The sequence below is a fragment of the Macaca nemestrina genome, chromosome 4, assembly GCF_043159975.1.
Source record: "Macaca nemestrina isolate mMacNem1 chromosome 4, mMacNem.hap1, whole genome shotgun sequence".
In the NCBI taxonomy this organism is placed as follows: Eukaryota; Metazoa; Chordata; class Mammalia; order Primates; family Cercopithecidae; genus Macaca; species Macaca nemestrina.
In genome coordinates, this window is record NC_092128.1 from 14,382,027 (window position 1) to 14,407,442 (window position 25,416).

A 25,416-nucleotide genomic window follows, 5' to 3' on the forward strand; every position below is an offset into this window, starting at 1 on the left:
GGAACTGAAAAAAGAGCCCAGATAAGCAAGGCAATCCTAAGCAAAAAGAACAAAGCTTGGAGGCATCATGCTACCCGACTTCAAATTATACTACAGGGCTGCAGTACAAGAACAGATACATAGATCAGTGGAGCAGAACAGATAACCCAGAAATAAGACCACACACCTATAACCATCTGACTTTTGACAAACCTGACCAAAACAAGCAATGGGGGAAAGATTCCCTATTAGATCCCTAATAAATGGTACTGGGAGAACTGGCTAGCCATATGCAGAAAACAGAAACTGGACCACTTCCGTACACCATATACAAAAAATCAACTCAAGATAGATTAAAGACTTCCATGTAACACCCCAAACTCTAAAAACTCTAGAAGAAAACCTAGGCAATACCATTCAGGAAATAGGCACAGGCAAAGATTTCACGATGAAGATGCCAAAAGCAATTGCAACAAAAGCAAAAATTGACAAATAGTGTGTAATTAAGCTAAAGAGCTTCTGCACAGCAATAGAAACTATAAACGGTAAAGAGACAACCTACTGAATGGGAGAAAATTTTTGCAATCTGTGCATCTGATAAAGCCCTAATACTCAGCATCTATAAGGAATTTAAACAGATTTACATGAGAAAAACAACCCCATTAAAAAGTGGGCAGAGTGATTAAATCTGAGGAAATGGAGTATCTGTGAGCTTCCACCTGACTTTACATTTAACTCGGAAGGTCAACACTGTATTTTATTTGATGTTATAGCAAGATAAAAGCAACATTAGAAGGGAAAATAATATTATATATATATATTTTATTTTCCTAATAGGCTGGGCAAGTACTGAATTGTGATTTACATGTCTTAAGACATTTCTGTATTATTTGATTATGTCCAAATTGAATTTCTTGACTCTTGACCATTAGGACTCTGTTAAGCGTAGTCTTTCTATTTAATTTCTACATGGCATTTCTCAGGTAGATACATTATCTTTATACATCAGCAAATATTATGAACTTAGAATATTTTGTTATATCCTCTAATTATCAGTATTGGATTTAGGTGTACATTATTTTTTTGTAATGGGCTTGTGGATTTGTTTTATGTTCATACTAAATATGAACATTCTCCTCAATTGAAAATAAAATTTAAGGCTAACTGTCTGATTGGACTAATTACTCAGCAGCATAAAAAGATGTGACTGATGGGGTTGCAGGAAAAACCATGATAGTACCCCAAGAGATTTCTTTCCAGGTACTCCAGTGTCTCAGTACAGCTTGTTCTCATGAACTGATATCTTTGGCATGGTCTAAAGGAAAATATGTGTGTGTGTGTGTGTGTGTGTGTGTGTGTGTGTATAAAAATGTATTCTGAAAAGGAAAAAATCTTTATAGCGGAGGAGGCTGGCAGATACCACGTCAATCAAGTGAACAACATTAACATCGTTATATCATATTAATAACACCTTCCTACATGGATATAATTTAAGAAGGGCACTTGTGGAGTTCTTCTGTAAAATCCATAATTCCACTTTAACCTTTAAAGTAGTCAAAGAACTCCAAATTGAAGAATATTCCATAAAATGCCTGACCAACATTTTTAAGGCCAAGAAAAAACGACTGAGAAATTGTTATGGCCAGAGTAGATGAAGAAGACATGACAACTAAATGCAGTATGTTAACCTGATTTCTGTTGTGTAATGGAAAAAGAGAACATTAGTGGAAAGCTGTTGAAATGTGAATAAGCTTGAAAGTCTAGTTAATAGTAGTGACCAATGTCAGTCTTAGTTGTATCCTATGTGCCATGTTTAGACAAGATGTTAACACTGCTGAAAACTGGATGAAGAGTATACTCCTTGTACTATTTTTGGAACTTTTTAGTAAATCTAAAATTATTCCAAAACACAACACTTCATTGAGAAAATGTATTCACTGTTTAAAATATGCTATTATCGTAGAACAGGTGTAATCTTTTGTTGAATGTCTCACGGTAATATAGAATAAAGGCAAGTGTTTCTTAGTACTTAGGCAAAAAAAAAAAAACAAAAAAAAACAAAAAAAAAACCAATGCCTTTGATGGACTCTCCCACCTTTAAAATATTTCTTCAGGAAATTTCAAATTGTGAGTTTCTGCTGCATATTTAGACAACTGTTTTACATGAAAATTGTGCCTGGTAGAAAATCTTAGGTAGACATTTGATGGTCTTTAAACTATGGAGACAGCCCAGACGCTCTCAACTTTCCCACTTTCCCAGGGGATAAATTTAAAAATACGGTTAAGACTCTGTCAAAGGTAGAACTGCCACTAGATATGTTTTTATCAGGATTAACTCTTGAAGTAGTAAGCTATGTATTCCTGCCTCCCCTTCTTGCCTGTCAGTCTCCATCCTCGTCTCCTTCAGCCTCTCATTTTCTCTGGCACTGCCTATACTGACATTCTGACATACCTGCTTTTCTCCTCTTTATCTTGTTTCCGTGGCCTTCACTTACCACTTCTGTGCCATTCATTAACTCCCTAATTTGTACCTTTAATCCTAAACTCCAAAGCTGGTTTTCTCCTTGCTAACTGGAAGACCAGAGGAGCTTCATTTTATTGTCTAAAACAAAATTCATCTTTGTTCTCACAAGAACCTCATTTTGTCTTTTTGTATTTCCTTTCTCATTCAATGGCGCTACCATCCACCTGCCTGGCAGAAATCTAAGAGTAATTTTATGCTTTACTCTACTATCCCTCAACAGTTGGTCACAGTTCCCTGAAATTCTTCAGATCTCTGTCCTGTGCCCACTTTTATCTTTGCAGTCTTGTTGCCGCTATGTTAGTTCAAACATTTATCATTTCTCACTTGGGTTATTTTATTAGCCTCTGCTTGCCCCCTTCAGTACATTATCTTACCAAAATTCATATCATATATCTTAAATGTACATCTGCTTTAAATTTTTTATTGTCTCTCATTGTTATGTATTTAAGAAATATGTATTTAATGAAAAAATGCATCTCTAATAACATCAATGCAAATTCCAAAGGACATTATGCTAAAACTTAGCTGGCATATAGAACTTTCTGCAGGACTCTTCTTGCTAGCATTCTTGATGCCATGTTAGTTCTCCTGTGACATGTATCCAGGTGCTTTAGAATCTTGCTTGTCTCTACCAATTGTGATAATGAATATGCTTATTATTGAAAGTAATAATTACCACCTTAAACTTTAATAAAATGTTAATCTTCAAAGCATTGTGATTAGAAGTCAGGTATTCGGGTGCTCAGGATAGGCCTGGCACTCTTTTTAGCTGCATGACAGTAGAAAGATATTTAAGGTTTTTTTTTTCATTTTCGTTTTTTTTTTTTTTTTTTTTTTTTTTTTTTTTAAGACAGAGTCTCACTCTGTCACCCAGGCTGGAGTGCCGTGGCATGATCTCGGCTCACTGCAACTTCCACCTCCTGGGTTCAAGTGATCCTCCTGCCTCAGCTTCCCGAGTAGCTGGGATTACAGGCACACACCACCATGCCCAGCTAGTTTTTGTAGTTTTAGTAGAGATGAGGTTTCACCTTGTTGGCCAGGCTGGTCTCAAACTCCTGACCTCCAAGGTGATCCACCCACCTTGGCCTCCCAAAGTGCTGGGATTACAGGCGTGAGCCACCGCACCCGGCTAGTATTTAAGTTCTTTAAGCCTCAATTTTCTCATATGTAAAGAAAGAATACTAACTCACCTATAACAGAGCATTACATAGTAAAGTTCATAGTTCATAGTAAAGTTCATAGTTCAGTGCCTGCTCCATAAGAAGTCCTTATTTTAAAAATTGGCGATAGTGGTGATAGTAATAGTAATACACTCTTGTGCAACTAAATGTAATAGATTTTGTGGAATAATATCACTTAAGAATTAGATTATGTCTTAGAAATCTCTTCCATTTGTTACAGTTTATTACCCAGGTTCATGGGACTCTCAACATAGTATTGTGGGGTTTTTTTTTTTTTTTTTTTTTTGGACATATTCTAGTTTTACAGGAACTCTCAATATCAGAAACTTGAATTAAACTGAGAGCTTCTTACATGTTAATGTATTTCCCAGGTGAGGTCTGGAACTTCCCCTATTCCCAGGGAACCTATATATATTAAATATATCTCTGTATTTAATAGAATCCAACAGAGAGTGAGATGTACAACCCAGGTAACTATTTTTGTACGTTGCCTTTGTGTGGAGTAAAAAGGAAGGATCTGCTCTACCCTTGCTAATCCTAGTATGGACATTATATGCCTTATGCTCATGAAAGGATATATTACCCTAAGATTAGGCAAAAGTTCATGTTAGAGTTCCACAGGCAAAGTTCCTCCTCTTAGACATACCATAGAGAATATTAGGTATCTTCTTCGAGTCAGCTTAACACACTTTTACTTAATAACTGTTCTGTTTAAGTCAGTATGCTGTGATTTCATGACTAAGTCCATGATCTCAAACAGCCTTCAGTCTAATGGAGGAGACAGATTTACAGGTGACCATAAACTGATTTAGACTACTGTAATAAATACTGTAACTTGCCTCTTCAGAATAGATTCGACTTCTTTTGGATAGATTACTCTGCAGTTATTTAGATATATAATTCCTCTTTGAGAAAATGGAATAATATAGTTTTTTTCTAATGAAATTGAAGCTCATGTTGAAGCCTTCTGTGAACACCATATTTAAGGCAGCACCCCTCAACTCTACCTCTTGAATGCCTTGGTTGAACCATCCTTATATCTTCCCCTGCTCAATTTTCTTGTCGCCATCTGACATACTACATATTTAGGATATTTCTATTACATATTCATTCAATGTGTTATAAACTTCACACGGACAGGGAATTCTGCATGTTTGTACTCTGCTGTGTCCTCAGCACTTAAAACTATACCTGGCACCTGTAAACATATTAAAACACATAGTGGGCACTCCATAAATATTTATTAAATGAATCAGTAGTTACAAATACGGAAGAATCTTGTAACAAACTCTTACCAAAAGTTAGCAAACATTAAGTATCTGCTTTGACTTAACAAGGCTCATTCTATTGCCACAGAACTTATCCATTGAAAAATTTTTTATTTTGGCAGTACATGGAAATATCCATTATTATATCTACTATTATATGAATATATATAATTATATTGTAAATGGTTATATATCTACTATTATATGATTATGTATGATTATTTGATTATAAATACCTTCAGTATTTATACCTATAGCAGAGGAACTTCAGTAGGATGTATGTTGTGTGTAAGTAAAAATTGTACAGTTCATATAATATCTTCCTCTCATTTCCTTAATTGGTATTTTATAACTTTTGGGACCTGCTTCTTCTTCCGAGTTCTAAGTTATTTGTAAAAATCGAGAGCTAAAACATGAGAATACATGAAGGTTGTCTCATATGCCATTGCCATCGTGAACTTGATAATAATAAATCTTGCTGTCTTTCTTGAAGAAGAAACAATGAAAGGAATACTGTTCAATTCCAACATCAGCTCTGTAACTGAGGCATTGTAATAACTTTTATGACAAGTTCACTACCTTTTTGCCTGTGCCTGTGTACCTCAAAGGGATACGGTAAGCTTAAATTGATAATTTTTATAAGATTCTAGAAAGTAACATGACACATGTATTCATTTTATATATATTCAACCATTCAGTTACACATAAATATGTCTATATACACCACTCCTTGCTTTTTAGTGTATAACAACATTGTTCTGTTTGTTGAGTGCCAAAGTAACTACTTATATGTTCAGATTTTGGAACAAACGCAGTGCAAGCTAAGTATCAGACAAAGAAGCAAAGCTAAGGAAAAGATTTCTGGGCATCATCCTGTGTTAGGCTATTTCCTAGATCATTTTGGAGAAGCCTTCAAAAAAGGAATTCACGTCTCTGTTTCTCCTTCTTAGAGATCAGCAATCTTTTTTATAGTGCTGTGCAACGAGAGAAAATAGATAAACCCAGTGCTTTGAAGTGACTTGGGAGATGTTGCTGCAGATATAAAAAGCTTACTACCTTAGAGGCTGTGGCAACCTGATCCATCCCTGCCAGAGGAGAAGCATGCTTTTTATAGGCCCCAAGACAAGGGTTAAGTTTATCTGCTTACCAGGAATCTCAGCTTGATGACTCACCGGCCAGATAAAATTTCTTATTAATGCAGAGAATTCCAGATTTGGTTGGCGTGAGGCTCCTCTTCAAAACACACTCTGACCTTACATGAAAAGAAGTATTTTATTTTGAATTACAGCATCGTGAGAATGCAGAAACTGCAGATGTAGAAAGAAACTATATATTGAGGAATTTTGTAACAATAGTGCACATATAATAGAACATCCTGAAATTACTTAGTAGATTGTAAAATTTGTCCTCATTCTGTATATTCCTTAGCCAGAGAATATTACATGTGGTAGTCCCTATATCTATAATTATGATTGTCCACAATGATAATAGTGTCTATATTTTTAAGAAATGTTTTGGGGCTGTGCACAGGGGCTAATGCCAGCAACTTCAGCACTTTGGGAGGTCAAGGCAGAGGATTGCTTAAGCCCAGAAGTTTGAGACCATCCTGGGCAGCATAGTGAGACCTCGTCTCTAGAAACAAATAAAAATGAGCAGGGTGTAGTTGTGCATGCCTTTAGTCCCAGTTACTTGGGAGGCCGAGGGGAGAGGATACCTTGAGACTTGGAGGTCAAGGCTGCAGTTCAGCCATTCTCGCACCACTGCACTCCAGCCTGGGCAATAGAGCGAGACCCTGTCTCGAAAACAAACAAACAAAAATAAATGTGTGGCTTATAGTTTAAGCCATGACTGAAAAACTGGAATGATGTTACTGCTCATGACAGGTCTATGTATGTCAGATTGATATATTTTTAGTGCTGATTAAATAGGTAATGAAGAAAAGAGATGCATGTAATTTTTTTTTTTTTTTTGCTTTGTGTTAGGTGATGAGCCTAGATATCTCAGAAAGTTCCATTTAAGTTAAGGAAGAAGATGGAATGCTATAGTATTCACTCTCTATCCGTCTCCTCTGTTAGTAGCTGGAAGTAGAAGTTCATGTTGTATCCATGCCGTCTGCTTTCCCATTTGTACTTAGCCCTCCATGGTTAACGTGCTGTTTCATAACAGAAAATGGCATACAAAAATCCAGATTCATGGAGTGGAAATAAGATGATACTAACTTCTTTCCTGAATCTGCTGTGTACCTTCCCCCGTGAACATATATGTCGATGTATATAATTCTCAGTATGAACAACTGGATCAGGATATCTTGAAACATATTAGGAAATAGGAATATCTAAATCAAGTTCTATTGATTGCAGTTTAATTCTGTTTCCTCATGGATTTCTACTAGAGGATTTAGATGCCTGTAAGATTGACCCTAAAGATTCTGATTTTTTTTTTGTAAAGCATCCATATAAATAAAGGAAATTTTTTTAGAGAGGAAATTATTATTTGAACAAATATTTTATTCCAGATTACAGATTTACTGTGATGCTCATGGATATGGAATATGTTTAAGGTAAATAGCAAATAGCGTTGCTTATCACTTTCAGGTCAGCCTGGGGGTGGCTTCAACTTATGAAGCAGACTTACTGCATTGCAAGAAATACACTTTAATTTAATTAATGTCACTGCAGTAACATGTTTAACATTGTCATTTGGCATTATGAAATGGTCCAGTGCATATCTAGAAACCAGAGTGTTAATGACAAAGTGTCAAATTTGCAATCAAAATGCTATTCTCTCAGAAGGTGGAAAGGGGATAATTAACATAAACTGTGTATGTTACACCAGATTGCTAGATCTAAGGATTGCACTACAGCAAGTCTGATGGCCACCTGTTATAACTGGGCAATAAAAAATAGAGAGAGTTTTAAACCACTCAACTTTGGGGGAAATAATACACCAAAAATAGTACAAATAGCCAAATCTATTTTATGCAGACATGGAAGCTAGATGTTTCATATATCACTTTCAATGAGACTATGCAACTGAGACTTATTTCATGATTGAATTCCACCAAGAAATAGATTAAAACAAATCATGATGATGAGAGGATAGTTGCTATTAAGAAATGATCACAAGTACAGATATACTAATCTCCTGGGACCAGAGCATGTCTTTATCACAGTCAATCGGTTCCAAAGTGGCTTGGAAAATTGTCTTTTGGCAACTTGATCATTGGTGGGTGTGACTGATGAAAAAGGATACAGATTCTGAGCTATCAACCCATTTTTCGTGGAAAGGGAAGGAGTGACTGTAGTGTGCTTTCAGGTATTCAACTTTAGCGGGGCCTTATGTATGTTAGAGAATTTTTAGCCAGAGTAAACGGTACTTGGTACTTTTTGAGTAGGACTTCAACAGTAGATTTTGGGATGTTTTCAATTGTGTACCAAGCAACATTTATAAAAGAAAATTGTATGGCCAGGCGCGGTGGCTCAAGCCTGTAATCCCAGCACTTTGGGAGGCCGAGACGGGTGGATCACGAGGTCAGGAGATCAAGACCATCCTGGCTAACACGGTGAAACCCCGTCTCTACTAAAAAATACAAAAAACTAGCCGGGCGTGGTGGTGGGCGCCTGTAGTCCCAGCTACTCGGGACGCTGAGGCAGGAGAATGGCGTGAACCCGGGGGGTGGAGCTGGAAGTGAGCCGAGATCGCGCCACTGCACTCCAGCCTGGGCGACAGAGTGAGACTCTGTCTAAGAAAACAAAAAAGAAAAAGAAAATTGTAATATCCTTTCAAGTCTATCTCCAAATAGCTAATTATAAAAAGAAAATTGTAATATCCTTTCAAGTCTATCTCCAAATAGCTAATTATTTCTGAATATAAGTCACACTTTTATTTTTCATTTTACACTAAACACTTTTATTTTTCATTTTACACTAAACACCTAGTGTGTTAAAGATGGCGTAACACACTTTAATACCACTAGGTATTATGGCCATTCTAAACCATAAACAATGGATCTTTTCATTCCTCATAACCCCTGTAATTCAAAAGGAATACCTTTGAATTCACTAAAATACCTTCATATCCTGAGAATGTGAGAGGTTTGGACACCATAATTACCTCTAGTAGGTTTTATATCTATGCTGTTTATACAGACCCTGATTTTATGTATTGTTATTTACTCATAATTCCTACTCTTCTCCTCAAAGAATTTAATTTTCAGCAAAGATAAGTTGAATAAAATTATGTTAAAAAAGAAACTTCCCACAAGGGTGTGCTTTTTTTTATTCCATTCAACTCTCCTTACCACTCACTTCTGATATAGGGAAATGTAAATACATGCGTATTTGCTCCTCCTGTCCCATGGTGTATTTATATGGGGAAGAAAAATAACACATTTCTACATTTTCTAGATATAACACTCTTGTGTTTGTTTATATGCAAAAAATGTCCCATCTATAGGGATCTCATTGATCTGGCTTGAAAACCTCTAGTCCAGTTAATCAAAGAAATATCAATATTCAAGACAGCTTTGTGAGGAAAGCACTGTTATTACATGATTATTACAAAATCATAAGGCAGCCAGTCTTGAAATGTTTAATTAAAAGATTCAAAATCATTGCCCAGGGTGAATCAGAAAAGGTTTTCATTGTTCAGGGAGTGAACTCTCTGTCATTGTCCTATACACTGTCACGATCGGAGTACCTGAAATTAACGTGCTTTCAGAGATTCTTTGAAGCAATCTGAGGGTAAACAGAACACACCTATGATAAAAGCACTGCATCCAGTGTACCTAGGGAGTGCTCTAAAGGAGGAGAAATGTCACAGCAGTCATCAGATTTAGGTTGTTCGGGGTCAACATATGAAGAACCTTTAATTTCTAGATAAGAAATTTGAGCCTTGATCTATATAGATAATCATAAGCTATTAAAAATTTTTGAGCAGAAAATCATAAGGCAATTTAGAAAAATAATGTAATGGTTGTATGCAAGCTGCATTGAAGGATGGAAAATCTAATGACAGTAATAAAAGAACCAATTACCGTGTTCTTTGAAGAACAATACTTTAGTCATTTTCTCCATCAAGAATTTGAGAAAGGAATAGAGACCTCAGAAATTAGTTTTAAAGTATGTACTTGGTGCTGATTAATCTTTTTTGACAAAATTGAAACCTCAAAACTATAACTATTCAGCTAACATCTATTATGCATGTGCCAGGCACTCTGCTAAGTATTATGGATTGAGAAATGCAAACTGAATGAGACCTAGTTTCTGACTCTAAGACCTTCCTGTCTTTTGGGTGGATGCACTTGTAATCAGATTATCTTGATACACTGTCAGTAGTGCTACAGTAGAAGTCTGATAGGATGGATGAGAAGCCCACTGGAAGCAAACATTTTCCAGTCTAGAGTGTTCAAAGACTCCTTCCTAGTGGAGGTGGTCAGTCTGCTGAGTCTTGAAGGTATGGTAAGGGCTTACCAGAATAAGGGCAGTGTTTACTTTGAGTATTCAAAGTTAAAGATAAACCCCTTAATTCTGGCATGTCAAAGAATAGGCAGTCCTGCGAGAATGTAATAATCACACATACACCCTTGGTTCAGGCAATATTTACATTTGCTTCCTTTAACAAGCTAGCAGAGAACTTTACTGGATTGGTCAGTCTCTCCTGGACTCTCCTACTGCTGGTTCCTATCTTAGTGTGTCAAGGATCTCTGCCAGCAAGACTTTCTTTTTCCACTTATGCAAGGAAGTTGGAGTCCCTTGGCTGAGCTCTCCAGAGAGGTACGGGGCCATCAGTGCTAGAGGGTTAATGAGGGTATAGACTGCCTGGGATTTTATGCTAAAACTTTTACCAGGGGATTATGGTTTATAGCAGACACGTGTCTTAGCACAGATCCTCATCACAGCGCCCTCAGTTTTTCAGATGCAAAGAAGCTTGTATACGTTGCTGACTCTTCATGTTTGTGTTCCTCCCCCTTTTTAAAAAACACTTTTTTTCCTAAAATAACATGTTGAAAAAAAGGGTTTTTTATAATCATGTGTTATAGACTGAGTGTTTGTGTCTCCGAAAATTTCCCCAGTGTGATTGAGGAGGTTGGGCCTTTGGAAGGTAATTTGTTCATGGAGGTCGAGACTTCATGAATCGGATTAGCCCTGATGAAAAAAGCTCTATCTCTACTCTCTGCCGTGACCATGTGAGGATGCAATGAATAGATGGCCATCTGCAAACCAGGAAGAGGGTCCTCACCAGAACTGCATCTGCTGACACCTTGCTCTTGGGCTTCCCAGCCTCCAGAACTGTGAGAAATAAATGTTGTTCAACTATACAGTCTAATTTGTTAAAGCAGCCCGAGCTAAGACAACACTTTTATGACATTTCTTAATAATACTGTGTTAAGAGTTCAGAAAAGTAAAACACTGTATCCAACCAAGTTCACTTTTTTTGGTGGTAGAGGTAGGGCATCTTCGGGAAATACTTACAGTAATTACATGCTTTACAAGGAAAGGAGGGGAAAGGTGATAGTTTTAGCACTAAAGTTTGAAATCTTGTGATGTTTTCTGAGATTTTTTTTTTTAAATGGAGTTTCGCTATTGTAGCCCAGGCTGGAGTGCAATGGCGTGATCTCGGCTTACTGCAACCTGCGCCTCCCGGGTTCAAGCGATTCTCCTGTTTCAGCCTCCCAAGTAGCTGCGATAACAGGTGCATGCCACCATGCCCAGCTAATTTTTGTGTTTTTAGTAAAGACGGGATTTCATCATATTGGTCAGGCTGGTCTCAAACTCCTGACTTCAGGTGATCCTCTTGACTTGGCCTCCCAGAGTGCTGGAATTACAGGTGTGAGCCACCACGCCTGGTTGTTTTCTGAGAATGAAAGTATGGTTGTCCCTTGGTATCTATGGGGGATTCGTTCCAGGACCTACCGTGCATACCAAAATCTGTGGATGCCCATGTCCCTGATATAAAATGGCATAGTATTGGCATGTAACCCATGTATATCATTCTGTATACTTTAAGTCATCTCTAGATTATTTATAATACGGAATGCAATGTCAATACTATGTAAATAATTGTTGTACTGTATTGTTTAAGGAATAATGGCAAGGAAAAAATCTGCCCATGTTCAGTACAGACACAATTTTTTTTTCTGTATATTTTTGATCCATAGTTGGTTGAAACCTATGGATGCAGAACCCCTGGATACAGAGGGCTGATTGTATTTCTAGAATGTAAATGTGGGGTGGGAGTTGAAGATGTGATTTATTTATGTCATTTATTATGGAAGCAAATGGACTTCATCTTGTGGAGCCTGGAGAACCAATACTTAATTTTTTTTTTTTTTTTGAGACAGAGTCTCGCACTGTCGCCCAGGCTACCATGCTGGAGTGCAGTGGCACGATCTCTGCTCACTGCAACCTCCGCCTCCCGGGTTCACGCCATTCTTCTGCCTCAACCTCCCGAGTAGCTGGGACTACAGGCACCCGCCACCGCGCCTGGCTAATTTTTTGTGTTTTTAGTAGAGACGGGGTTTCACTGTGTTAGCCAGGATGGTCTTGATCTCCTGACCTCATGATCCGCCCGCCTCAGTCTCCCAAAGTGCTGGGATTACAGGCGTGAGCCACTGCGCCCAGCACCAATACCTAACTTTAAGCAGAACATTGGAAAGCTCAGATTTAATATTTGGAAAACTTACTGTCATAACCAATTGAAGGACTCCTTGGTTATAGAGGCAGCATTGTAGATAAGAAGGCCAGTGGATTTATCCATGTGAGAATTATGATTTCTGAATTAAGGCTGTGACAGGGATGATGAAATAAGAATTATTCGAGAAAAATCTAGAATTTCCTTGGATTTCTTATCTGTGAATGGAAGCCTCAAAATTTTGCCATGGCAAGAGACATTATTTCTATCTCACCCAAACATGCTTACACTAAACTAGACCTTACGTTATAATGTAGCCTGCTGGAAATGGAAACAGGATCCCTGTAGTAGTGCTTCCCTAGCTTGACAAGATGCAACAAGATGTATCCTGTGTTTGTTCATATAACGTACTTTGGTACTATAAAATACGAGTTCTTTACTTTCTCTCTGGTTTTTCATTGAGCTTCGTATTAATCAGTAGAATTATTTTATCGGCTTACTAAAACATGTTTTAGTATTGCTTTTTTTTTAGTCAAATTATTTGTTCTTGCTCTATCTTGATCCCACTCATTCCTCCAAACCCTGAATTGGCTCTTCCATCTTCAAATTATAGGATCAAACAAACCAAGAATTTCATTATTCTATTGAAGCCTCACTAGAGTGCAGCACACATCTTTGAGAGTTAAAGGAAGCTTATTAAGCGTAATCTAAATTTTTTATACCCTAGTGTTTAATTTTGTTAAGTTGGCTATGCTGACGTTAGTTGCAGCTCTCAGACAGTAGGGTAAACATATGCCTTGGTTTACATGGGATAGTTCCAGTTTGTGCCCGTATTCTTGGTGTAATTTATTTATAATGTCCCCTTTTTACTTTCAAAAGTGTCTCAGTTTGTACATTAAATTGTATGATAACCCTATCTTTCAGGGAGAGCCACAAAGAAATTGTCCATTTATGCATTTCTAGAATTCAATTTATGAAAAGTAAATGTAATTAAAATATGCTGACAGCCACTGTGCCTGCTGTAGACTTCATTCATACTGTCTCTAAGTCTTTTTGAGGACAAATGGAGTAAAACTTGTCATTTGTTTACTGAAAGATTTTTACTGCTATAATAGAAAAATGAAATTACTTCTCTTTTGGTGCTGTATGTCCGTCAACCAGTCTTGTCATGATTCTATTAAGGTAAATAATGCAAAGCTGAGTTTTGCATTTATTTTCTAAACTAAATACATACTATGACTATTTAACTTATTGTGGTAGCAAACAGAGAACCTTGTATGGACTTATAAGTGAAACAAATCTTGAAAAATGTGATAATGAATTTAGTGCATCCCCTACCTTTACAGATGAGTGACCCAGATCACAAGGAGATTATGTTACATATATGTGGTTCATGGCTACTTAAGTAGCATACAGTGCTATAACTAGACCTCCAATGTTTTAATCCAGGGATTCAAGGTTCTTTTCGCTAGATGGGATTGCATATGAAAACCACAGGCTACCTTTATTCCCCTCCCAGTCATCTTGTAAACAAAAAGGTCCGTGGAAAACATCCTGACTTTAGAGTAGGAAATATATGGAAAGCAGTCAGAAATTGATATTTTACATTTCATATATTTAAAATATGGCATAATAGGTATGTGCTGAGTACCTTTGTGAATGTGCGCCAAATATGTTTTAAATTTTTTTTTTTTTTTTTTTTTGAGACAGAGTCTCACTCTGTCGCCCAGGCTGGGTTGCAGTGGTGCGATCTCGGCTCACTGCAAGCTCCACTGCCTCCTGGGTTCACGCCATTCTCCTGCCTCAGCCCCCCTAGAAGCTGGGACTACAGGCGCCAGCCACCACACCGGCTAATTTTTTTGTATTTTTAGCAGAGACGGGGTTTCACCGTGTTAGCCAGGATGGTCTCGATCTCCTGACCTTGTGATCCGCCCGCCTCGGCCTCCCAATATGTTTTAAATTTTTAATTGACTGCATATGTTTATGGGGTACAACGTGATGTTTTGATACCTGTATATACATTGTGGAGTGATCAAATCAGGATAATGTGAATATCCATCACTTTAAGTGTTTATCATTTCTTTGTGGTGAGAACATTGAAAATCCTCACTTTTAGCTATTTTGAAATATATAATACATTATTAACTGTCATCACTGTGCTGTGCAATAGAACACCCGACCTTATTTCTTCTAACTGTAACTTTGTACTCATTGACCAATGTCTGTTTTTCCTCCATCCACCAGCCTCTGATAATTACCATTTTACTCTCTACTTCTATGAGTTTGACTTTTATAGATTCCACATATGAGATCAGACAGTTATTTGTTTCTTTGTTTCTGGCTTGTATAGGTTCATTTACATCACAAATGATAGAATTTCCTCGTTTTTTTAAAAAGGCTAAATCATATTCCATTATTGATAGATACCACAGTTTTTAACCCATTCGGTAGCTACTTGGGTTATTTCCACATCTTGACGATTGTGAATAATGCTGCAGTGAATGTGGGAATGCAGATCTCTTCAGCATACTGGTTTCCATTACTTTGGGTAGGTCCCAGCAGTGGGATTGCTGGATCGTATTGTGATTCTATTTTCAGTTTTTAGAGGAAATTCTATACATTTCTTTACATAGCTCTACTAATTTGTAAAACCACCAAAAGTATATGTATAAGGGTTCCCTTTTCCCCACATCTTCACCAACACTTATCTTTCAACTCTTTGATAATAGCCAGTCTAAAAGTTGTGAGGTAATAATTCATTGTGGTTTTAACTTGCATTCATCTGATGATTAGACCATGATGAGCATTTCTTCACATATCTGTTGGCCATTTCTATGTCTTCTTTTGAGAAATGTCTTTAAATCCTTTGCCTATGTTTTAAAAGGATTAAAATGTGGCACATATACACCATGGAATACTATGCAGCCATATAAAAGGATGAGTTCATGTCCTTTGTAGGGACATGGATGAAACTGGAAACCATCATTCTGAGCAAACTATCGCAGGGACAAAAAACTAAACACCACATGTTCTCACTGATTGGTGGGAATTGAACAATGAGAACACTTGGACACAGAAAGGGGAACATCACACACCGGGGCCTGTTGCGGGGTGAGGGAGGGGGGAGGGATAGCATTGGGAGATATACCTAATGTAAATGACGAGTTAATGGGTGCAGCACACCAACATGGCACATGCATACATATGTAACAAACCTGTACGTTGTGCACATGTACCCTAGAACTTAAAGTATAATAATAAAAAATAATAAGTATTATTTTTTAAAAGGGTTATTTGTTACCTTGTTACAGAGTAGTCTGAGTTTCTTGTATATTTTGAATAGTAGCCCCTTATCTGATGTATGATTTGCAAATATTTTCTCCCAGCTGATGGGTGCCTCCTTTATTAATTGTTTCTATCACTGTGCAGGTGTCTTTTAGTTTGAACCAATCCCATTTGTCTATTTTAGCCCTTGTTACTTGTGATTTTGGGGTCATTATCTAAGAAGTTTCTACCCAGAACGATGTCAGTCTTAGAGCTTTTTCTCCATGTTTTCTTCTTATGTTTTATGGTTTCTGCTCGTATATGTAAATCCTTCATACATTTTGAGTTGATTATTTTATAAGGGGTGAGGTAAGGACCCAAACAACTCCCAGACTCAAGCGATCCTTCTGCCTCAGCTTCCCAAGTAACTAGGACTACAGATGCATGCCACCATGCAAAGCTAATTTTTTTTTACCTTTTACCTTTTATTTATTTATTTTTAATTTTTTTTTTTTTTTTTTTTTTTTTTTTTTGGCAGAGATGGGAGTCTTGCTACGTTGCCTAGGCTAGTCTTGAACTCCTGGCCTCAAGCAGTCCTCTTGCTTTGGCCTCAATAAGTTCTGGGATTACAAGCATGAACTACCATGCCTGGCCTCCAATTTCTTTCTTTCGTACGTAGATATCTAGTTTTCCCAACATCATTTATTGAAGAGACTACACTTTCTTCAATGTGTGTTCTTCACAATTTTGTTGAAAATCAATTGACCATAGATGTGTGGGTTTATTTTGGAGCTCCCTATCCTATTCCATTGGTTGATGTATCTTTTTCTGTCAGTATCATGCTGTTTTGATTACTATAGCATTGTAATATATTTTGAAATCTGGTAGTATGATATCTCCAGCTTTCTTCTTTTTATTGAAGATTGCTTTGTCTATTTGGTGTCTTTTATGACTCCATATGAATTTTATGAATGTTTTTTTCTATTTCTGTGAAGAACTACATTGTAATTTTTATAGGGATTGCATTGAATCTGTAGCATTGTGAGTAATATGGACATTTTAACAATATTCTTCCAATTGAAGAACATGGGATATCTTTTCATTTATTTGTGTCATCTTTAATTTTTTAATTAATGTTTTATAGTTTTTAGTATTCAGATCTTTCACTTAAAATTTGGTTAAATTTACTCCTAAATATTTTTTTGATCCTATTACTAATGGGATTGTTTTCTTCACTTCTTTTTCAGACAGTTCATTGTTACTATATAGAAACTACTGATTTTTTATTTTGCACCCTACAACTTTACTGAATTTTTCAGTTTAAACCATTTTTTGGTAGCTTCTTTAGGATTTTCTGTATATATTAATAAGATCATGACATCAACAAACAGATACAATTTCACTTCATCCTTTCCTGTTTAGATGCTTATTTCTTTCTCTTGGCTAATTGCTCTGGCTAGGACTTTCAGGACTATGTTGAAGATACTTAATATGATTTTTATCTTCTTAAATTTGTTAGACTTGTTCCATGACCTAACATATGATCTATTCTGGGGAATGTTCCTTGTGCACTTAAGAAGAGTATGTCTTCTGTTGCTGTTGGATAGAATGTTCTGGGTATGTCTTTTGGGTCCATTTGTGGTACTTTAAAGTCCAGTTCAAGTCCAGTGTTTTCTTATTGATTTTCTGTCTGGATGACCTGTCTAATGTTTAAAGCGGGGTATTGAAATCTCCTACTATTATTGTGTTGAAGTCTTTGTCTCCTTTCAGATCTCTTAATGTTTACTTTATATATTTAGGTGCTCCAGCGTTGGGTGGACATATATTTACAATTGTCATATCCTCTTGATGAACTGATCCCTTTGTCAGTATATAAGAATCTTCTTTGTCTATTTTTACTGTTTCTACCTAAAGTCTATTTTGTTTGTATTATATATAGCTGCCCCTGCATTCTTTTTGTTTCCATTTTCATGGAATGTCTTTTTTATTCCTTCACCTTCAGCCTATGAGTGTCCTTTAAAGTAAAGCAAGTCTTTAAAGGACACTCATAGACTGAAAATGAAGGAATAAAAAAGCCATTCCATGTTGAGTCTTTACAACAATATATTCAACCACTCTATGCTTTTTGACTGGAAAAGTTAATCCATTTACATTTATATAATTATTGATAGGTGCAGACTTACTAGTGCCATTTTGTTCATTGTTTTCTGTAGAGCAGTTGTTTTTTAGATCTTCTGTTCTTTTTTTCCACTAGTGTTCTTCCTTTGTGGTTTGATGGATGGCTCCCTGTAGTAGTATGCTTTAGATCTTTTCTTCTTATCTTTTGTGTATCTCTTAGAGGATTTTGCTTTGTGGTTACCCTGAGGCTTACATAACACATACTTAAAACTGGCTATTTCAAATTGATAACAGCTTAATTTTGATCCCATACACCCACTACACATTTACTCTTCTACTTCCCACATTTTATGTTTTTAATGTCTTGGTTTATGTTTTTTATAATACATAATCACTTGAAAAATTATTAAAGCTGTAGTTTTGTTTTTAGTAATTTTGCCTTTTATCCTTTATACTGGAGGTATAATTGTTTACCCAGCACTGTTTCAGTGTTAGAGTGTATTGGATTTGACAGTAGACTTGCTTTTATACTTAAAGTTTTATACTTTCATATATTTAATGTTACTAATTAGTGTCCTCTTCTTCTGCTTGAAGAACTCCCTTTGGCATTTCTTATAAGACAAGTCTAGTGGTGATAAACTCTCTCAGTTTTTGTTTGTCTGAGTATTTACTACCTCTTCATTTTCAAAAGACAGGATTGCTGGGAGTAGTATTCTTGGTTGACAGAACAACCCCCCACCCCTTCAGGATTTTGAATATATGATTTAACTCCCTTCTGGCCTGCGAGATTTCTGCTGAGAAATACACTGATACTTTTATGGAGATTCGTCTACATGTGACAATTCACTTTTTCCTTGCTGCTTTCAACACCCTAACTTTTGACATTTTGATTATGATGTGTCTTGGTGTGGGTCTTTTTTGGATTTATCTTATTTGATTTATCATAGGCTTCTTGGATTTGCTTTCTATTTCCTTCCCCAGGCTGGGGATGTTTTCTGCCATTATTTCTTCGAATGTATTTTCTGTTCTTTTCTCTTTCTCTTGTTCTTCTAGTACACTAATAATGTGTAAGTTGTTATACTTGATGGTGTCACATAAGTCTCTTAAGCAATCCTTACTTTTTTTCACTTGTCAGATATTGCTTAAGGATTAAGTAATAAAAGGACTGGGAATTGACCACTGAGTTTTGCTGTGTAGATGCCTTGGGTATTATGTTTGATGCAGTAATAAAGGGTAGCAAACTTATCTCTTATCTGTATTACTATAATGATCTCTTTTTATATCCTGACTTCTTGCCTTTTCACAGTTTATTCTCAACACCCTCCGCATGGTGACATTTTAAAATACATAGATCATATCAATCCTCAGCCCAGAATGGCCCCCCATTTAATGTTAATAAAAACCAAGGACTTTACAATGACTTAACAAAGCTCTGTACAAATCTAACACTTGCATTTTACTCTGATTTTTCCTACTTCTACTAATTTTTAATTTTGCTCTAGCAACTTAACTCCTAAAGCTCTTTGCCAATGCCTGTAGCCATGTAACATTGTCCCTATATTACTATAGTCTGTTCTCTGAAACATCATCCCGCCCCCTATTGTCCTGCCCCACGTATCCACATATGTGGCTAATTCCCTCAACTTCTTTCAAGTCTTTGTCTACTTTATTACTTTTCCAATGCAGCCTACTGTAGCTGTCTTATTTAAAGTTGAAACATTCCCCACAACCATTTTTTATCTTCCTTTCTCTACTCTATTATTCTCTTTTAGCATTTACCACCTTTTTCACATTCTAACTTATATACTCCTATAAAAAAACCTTTTTATCAAGTGATATTATCCTTCATTTGAATGTTAACTCCATGAAGGCAGGGGCTTATGTGTTCTTTGCCGATATCCTAAGTATTTAGGATATTTCCTAGCACACGGTAAATAATCCACAAACATTGGTTAGTTTTTCTTGTCATTAGCTTGTAAATGAAGCTTATAAAAGCATCAGATGTATATCTGAGCTAATAAATATGACGTGTTTGCTTTTTTCAAAAGCTACTCCCTGTTGGAATCATTTCCAAGTAAGAAAGTACTATTTTGTAGGAGTTAGGTGATGTTAACTCAGTCTAATAATTAGCTTCTTGCCTCTATGATTATTTATTCAGTTTTTCCTGAGTATTTATATGCTCAAGGGAATCTCAGTAAACACCTGTTGTCTACTCTGTTGCAAACACTGTGCTAGTGGCTGTGATTCATAGGCCTCCTCTAGAAGGAGAGATTCACAAGTACGTCGATGTTTATAACAAAGGATGACTGGGTGATGTTAGAAATAAATGCACAGGGGTTTGGGTTCACACAGAAAAGACACACTTGCAGTCTACAAATGGTCTATTTTAGATTGAACACTCTGTCGTCTTTCTGATATCTCTGTGAATATCAGATGTCCTACTTACAGCCAGAACTAGAGAACTGCAAAAATGATCCAAAGCCAATTCCTTTTCTGTCCCACCTGCAGCTTGCATTGATCCTCGTGTTTTTAATCAATCTTGCTAAATACTTCCTGTAGGGAAAATGAGTAGTGATGAGAGGTAATCTTGCTGCTACTTTCTTCTGAAAATTTTAATGATTGATTTACAGATATTGCTTATTCATCCTGATATCCCATTGTAGAAGATGGGGATTAAATTTCAGTCTTAAAGGTTATGGGATCCCTCAAGGCTTGGCGTATAGTAATGAAAAATTGAGAACCTAAAAAGGGGATTTCAGATTCTGTATAGTGAATAAACTTTTATCAGGCCTTGCTTCTGATACGAATTTAGGATTATGTGGATAGGAATATGCCATGAGCTTTTTACTGCAGCCTTAGAACTTTCTCTATATTTCGTATACAATTTCTTATTTATGTATTTCTCTTCAGTTTAAAGCTCTAGTTTTCCTGAAGTCATAAATAATCTCTGGGCCTTTCCCAACTGGTCTATAGAGGCCTTCTTAATAAGGCCTCCAAAACATAAATAGAAATGATTTACCTAACTTGATATCACAAACAGAAGCCATCCCTTTGATAAGTCTATGTCTAATTGCTTACAAGTTAACTCTTTCCTCTGAATATTAACAGATGTCCTGGACATTGCCTGTGTATTTGGAGTAATACGTACTTCCTAGATTACATGGTCTTTCTGAGCCACAAAACCTAATTCTTTGAATTCTAAAAAGATCTCTAAGGAGAATAATAGATCCTTTAGATGTATGGTTTGTCTGGTTTCTGTTTCTTTTTTTCTTTTTCTTTCTTTCTTTTTTTTTTTTTTTGTGAGACATAGTCTCACTCTGTCGCCCAGGCTGGAGTGCAATGGCGCAACCTTGGCTCACCACAACCTCTGCCTCCTGGGTTCAAATGATTCTCCTGCCTCAGCCTCCCCAGTAGCTGGGACTACAGGTGCGCACCACCACTTGGGCCCAGCTAATTTTTGTATTTTTAGTAGAGACGGGGTTTCATCATGTTGGCCGGGATGATCTCGATCTCTTGACCTCGTGATCCGCCTGCCTCAGTCCCCAAAGTGCTGAGATTACAGACATGAGCCACTGCACCCAGCCTGCCTGGTTTCTTTGATTTTTAACTTTTGATATTCCTGAGTACATATCAGGTGGGTATATTTCTGGGGAACACACAGATATTTTAGTACAGGCACGCAACGTATAATAATCACATCATGGAAACTGGGTTTTCCGTCCCCCGAAGCATTTACCCTTTGTGTTACAAACAATCCAGTTATACTCTTAGTTACTGGTTTGACTGTCTTAAAATATTTTAAGCTTAATGTGAAGCATGTTACCCTTAGTAAAAATTCCCATTCTTCTTACATTCTGATAAGGTCACAAATAGGAAACTCGTTTCAGAACTTGGTTCTTCTCTGTAATTTACTTTTAGTGCTGTTATGGAACCCCATTTTGAAGTATACATTCCCACAGCATGGCAATTATCTATTTCTTCCTTAGGCTAATGAGTCTTTTCTTGCAATATCTTCACTTATTCATTTGTCAAACTCTTGAACATCTTGTATGTAAAGCACTTTGCAAAATCCCTGGTATAACCGTTGAACCAGAGAAACACAACATTTGGCTTCATAACCTGATACCACTTATTTCTCTGGGAATTGAATAGGTTCTATTGGTACTTGGTTAACAGGTATTATTCTAAACTCATGCCATCTTTATGGATCACACATTAAGCCTTTTTAATGTATTATTTTAAAACATAAACACCAATATTCTGTATTTTTGCTTATTTTTTATATGTGACTATATGTGACTATATGTGACTCCCGGTTTTACCTTCCTTGCTTAGGTTGATGTGATCGTGACACTGGGAGGCCTCGCTGGGCGTTTTGACCAGATTATGGCATCTGTGAATACCTTGTTCCGAGCGACTCACATCACTCCTTTTCCAGTTATAATAATCCAAGAGGAATCACTGATCTACCTGCTCCAACCAGTAAGTCAAAAGAGAATATAATGTGAGCCCTTTCCTTCACAAAGCATCTACCACTTGAGTAGACTAGGAGAAAACATTGGCCCTGCTTGGGTCTTTGAACTGCGAGTGGAACTGATCATGTGTGCTTTCTTGTGGCCACTTTAGTTTTGCCTCAGGTCACTGACCAGCAAAAATGTGGCGAAGAATCCTGAAAGTTTAAATTTTGTTATGTCTAGAAAACAAGATAAAATGTTGCAACTCTAAATCCACTAAGAATTAAGTTGAGCACTGTTGCGTTTTGAACAGCTGAATGTGAATGACATTTGAGAAAAACCTCAATAGGGGAAACACAAGGCTTGGCAAATGCTGCTAATGTAATTCTTATGTATTTTGAGTGTTGTCATTATAATTGGATATAATTGGAAACTGGGTTTGATTTCATTAGGCACTTAGAAGACAATCTTGAGCTTTTACTATTCATAAGTTGCCTGGTGATTAGTTTCTCTGTCTCAGAATAATTTCTAATGATGTCTTTCATTTCCAGTGATAAACATTAACGACATTTTCTCTCAGTGTAGTGCATAGAACAGAATTCTCACTAAACAAACACATTTTATGAGGTTTATTGGTGGATTTCAGTTTAAAAATATCATTTGGTAACTTTTTGTTTGTTTGTTTGTTTGTTTGAAGATAGTGGACAGATCTTTCCATGTTCGCCTCTCATTGGAGTCTACTGCTTACAGTTTTGCTTCTACCCTACCTACCATCTGTAGTGTGGCATTACTAGAAATTGTGGTTTGGTTAATAGGTTAATAGGGTGGGTTTAGTGCATGCGTACTATTCTTTAGCCAGTTTTGCATTTTTTTTTTTCCTGGCTCTTTGTGTGTCTCAGCCATGTTGCTTTCTGGATAAAAGTAGAGGAGAAGAATTCAGATTTCAAACAATACTATCCATTTATTTAGTCAACAGTTACAGACTGCCTTCTGCGTATTTGTTGCACTGCATGGCAATGAAGGATAAAAATAAAGAGTTGCATGTGATCTTTGCTCTACAGATTAAGTGTAATGGAAGATCCATTCATACAAATGTAATCATAATGCAGTGTTGAAAGATTAGTACCAAAAAATGAAATAACAGAAAACTGGGGCATGTGTGTGGCAAGAAAAGTCTTCGCAGAGGCACTCATGTTGTCTTCACTCAATTACTTCAACAAACATTTACTGAGTACCTGCTATTTGCCAGGCTCCTTTCTAGGGATAGAGCAGTTAACAATATAAACAGAAATCCTTTCATGCAACATCCCTTCTACTGAGCTTACAATTCAACAGAATATTCAAGGATGACTAGATTCTTGCTGTGGAAGATGATGGGAAAGTTACTTAATTCAAGAGGAGCCAGAAAAGAAACACGGAGATGCAGGATATGTTACAGGATTTGCAGGTAATTCTGTGCAGCTAAAATATGGGGTGTGGATGGAAAAATGCCCGAAGATAAGACGAGAAAACTAATTGGGATACTGATTGTGAAGAACTTTAAATTCCACACAATGGAATGTGAACTTCCTTTTGCCATAGGTTTTGGAAAGTCATTAAAAGATTTTGGTTAGCAGTACAGGTATGCTTTTTAGATTTCTTATCAAATTATATGTTGGTTAAATACCCATAGGTTCCCAACAGTTTCTGAAGTTTGAAACTTACTACTATTGTGAAACATTGAGCTTTGTTATATTGCATTGAAGTGATGGTATGACTGCTAAAGTATGCAGTCATAACTTCTCTCCGTGTAGATGCTCTGGTCAATATATTACTAGTTAAAGATGTAGTACAATACTTTTTAAAATTATAATTGGCAGATTCACTGATAGAAAAAGCTACGTCTAAAATATGACTTCTACGTTAAGGTATTTTTACTGTTTTGGGTTTCTGTATTTTCCCTATAATTGGTATAATTATGAACTTTCTGAAATACATTTGGCTTGGGATTCATTGGATTTCCTTCCATCTACAGATTGTTGGCTGTCATCATTTCTGGAAAACCCTCAACCATTATGTTTTCAAATAGTGCCCTATTCTCCTCTTTTCTTCTGTACCTCCTATTATATGTATTTAAGATCCTCTACTTATATCGTATACATCTCAGCACTTTCATATTTTCTATGTCTTAATCTCTCTGGGCTGCATTCTGAAGTTCTTCACCACCTCTGTTCTGTTCACTGTCCCGCTTCTGCTCTTCCTATCTGCCGCTAGACCCACCCTCTGCGTTTTTAATTCCTGCCACGAGTATTCTTTCTTACATGCGTGCCCTTTACTCACGTTTTCAAGGGGCTCTTTCTGAAAACATAATTATCAAACCGGTTTTATAGTCTAAAATAATTCTAATGTAAGCCAGCTGCCTTTTATGTTCACTTTTGCTTTCATATTTCATGACCTCAGTTCCTTCTCTGTTTTATGATTTTGGGCCGGGACCTCACATTTCTGAGAACTTTAAATAAGTGTGGGAATTGTTTGAGGCGTGAGTTAAAAGTAAATCCAGGGAGAATTTACATTTGCTTTTGCCTGGCTGCTGAGTGGACTTGTAGCCCAGTTCTGTGGGAGCACCAACTACTTAGGACATTTTGTCTGAGGCTTTTTTGGACCACATTGTCCGTGTAGATTCTGAATGTAACACTGCTGAGAAATTGATGTCTGGTTACAAATGCTCAGGGGAGACTTTTTTCATCTTCTCAGCTATGGAGTGCCAAGGTGTTTGGTTGTCCACTTTTCCTAGCAGTCCAGTGGGAGTGTTGCTTATATTCATCTTGATATTTCGGATCTCTGCTTTACGTGGTACAGCATCCTTTGAGATGTCCACCTTGGGCAGGCCTTGGGCTTTGTCTTCTGACAACCTTCCATACTTGGGGGCTTTAGAAACTGAAGCTCAGGTTCATCTGATTTGCTAAACACTCTCCAGATGAAAGTTAGCCTTGGCCTTCTTTTTATATCAAAAGGTA

General features: G+C 36.7%; 1 protein-coding gene across 4 annotated transcripts in view; it reads left to right on the forward strand.

Annotated features, from left to right (window-relative positions):
- The window catches only part of LOC105474828 (thiamin pyrophosphokinase 1), a 391,525-nt gene that overhangs the window by 229,745 nt on the left and 136,364 nt on the right, over window positions 1-25,416 (forward strand). For all 4 annotated transcript variants that reach the window (XM_011729642.3, XM_011729643.3, XM_011729641.3 and 1 more), the window contains one exon: window positions 22,302-22,448. In XM_011729642.3, the coding sequence (XP_011727944.2) occupies window positions 22,302-22,448 (147 nt within the window). The remainder of the gene's footprint in view (window positions 1-22,301; window positions 22,449-25,416) is intronic.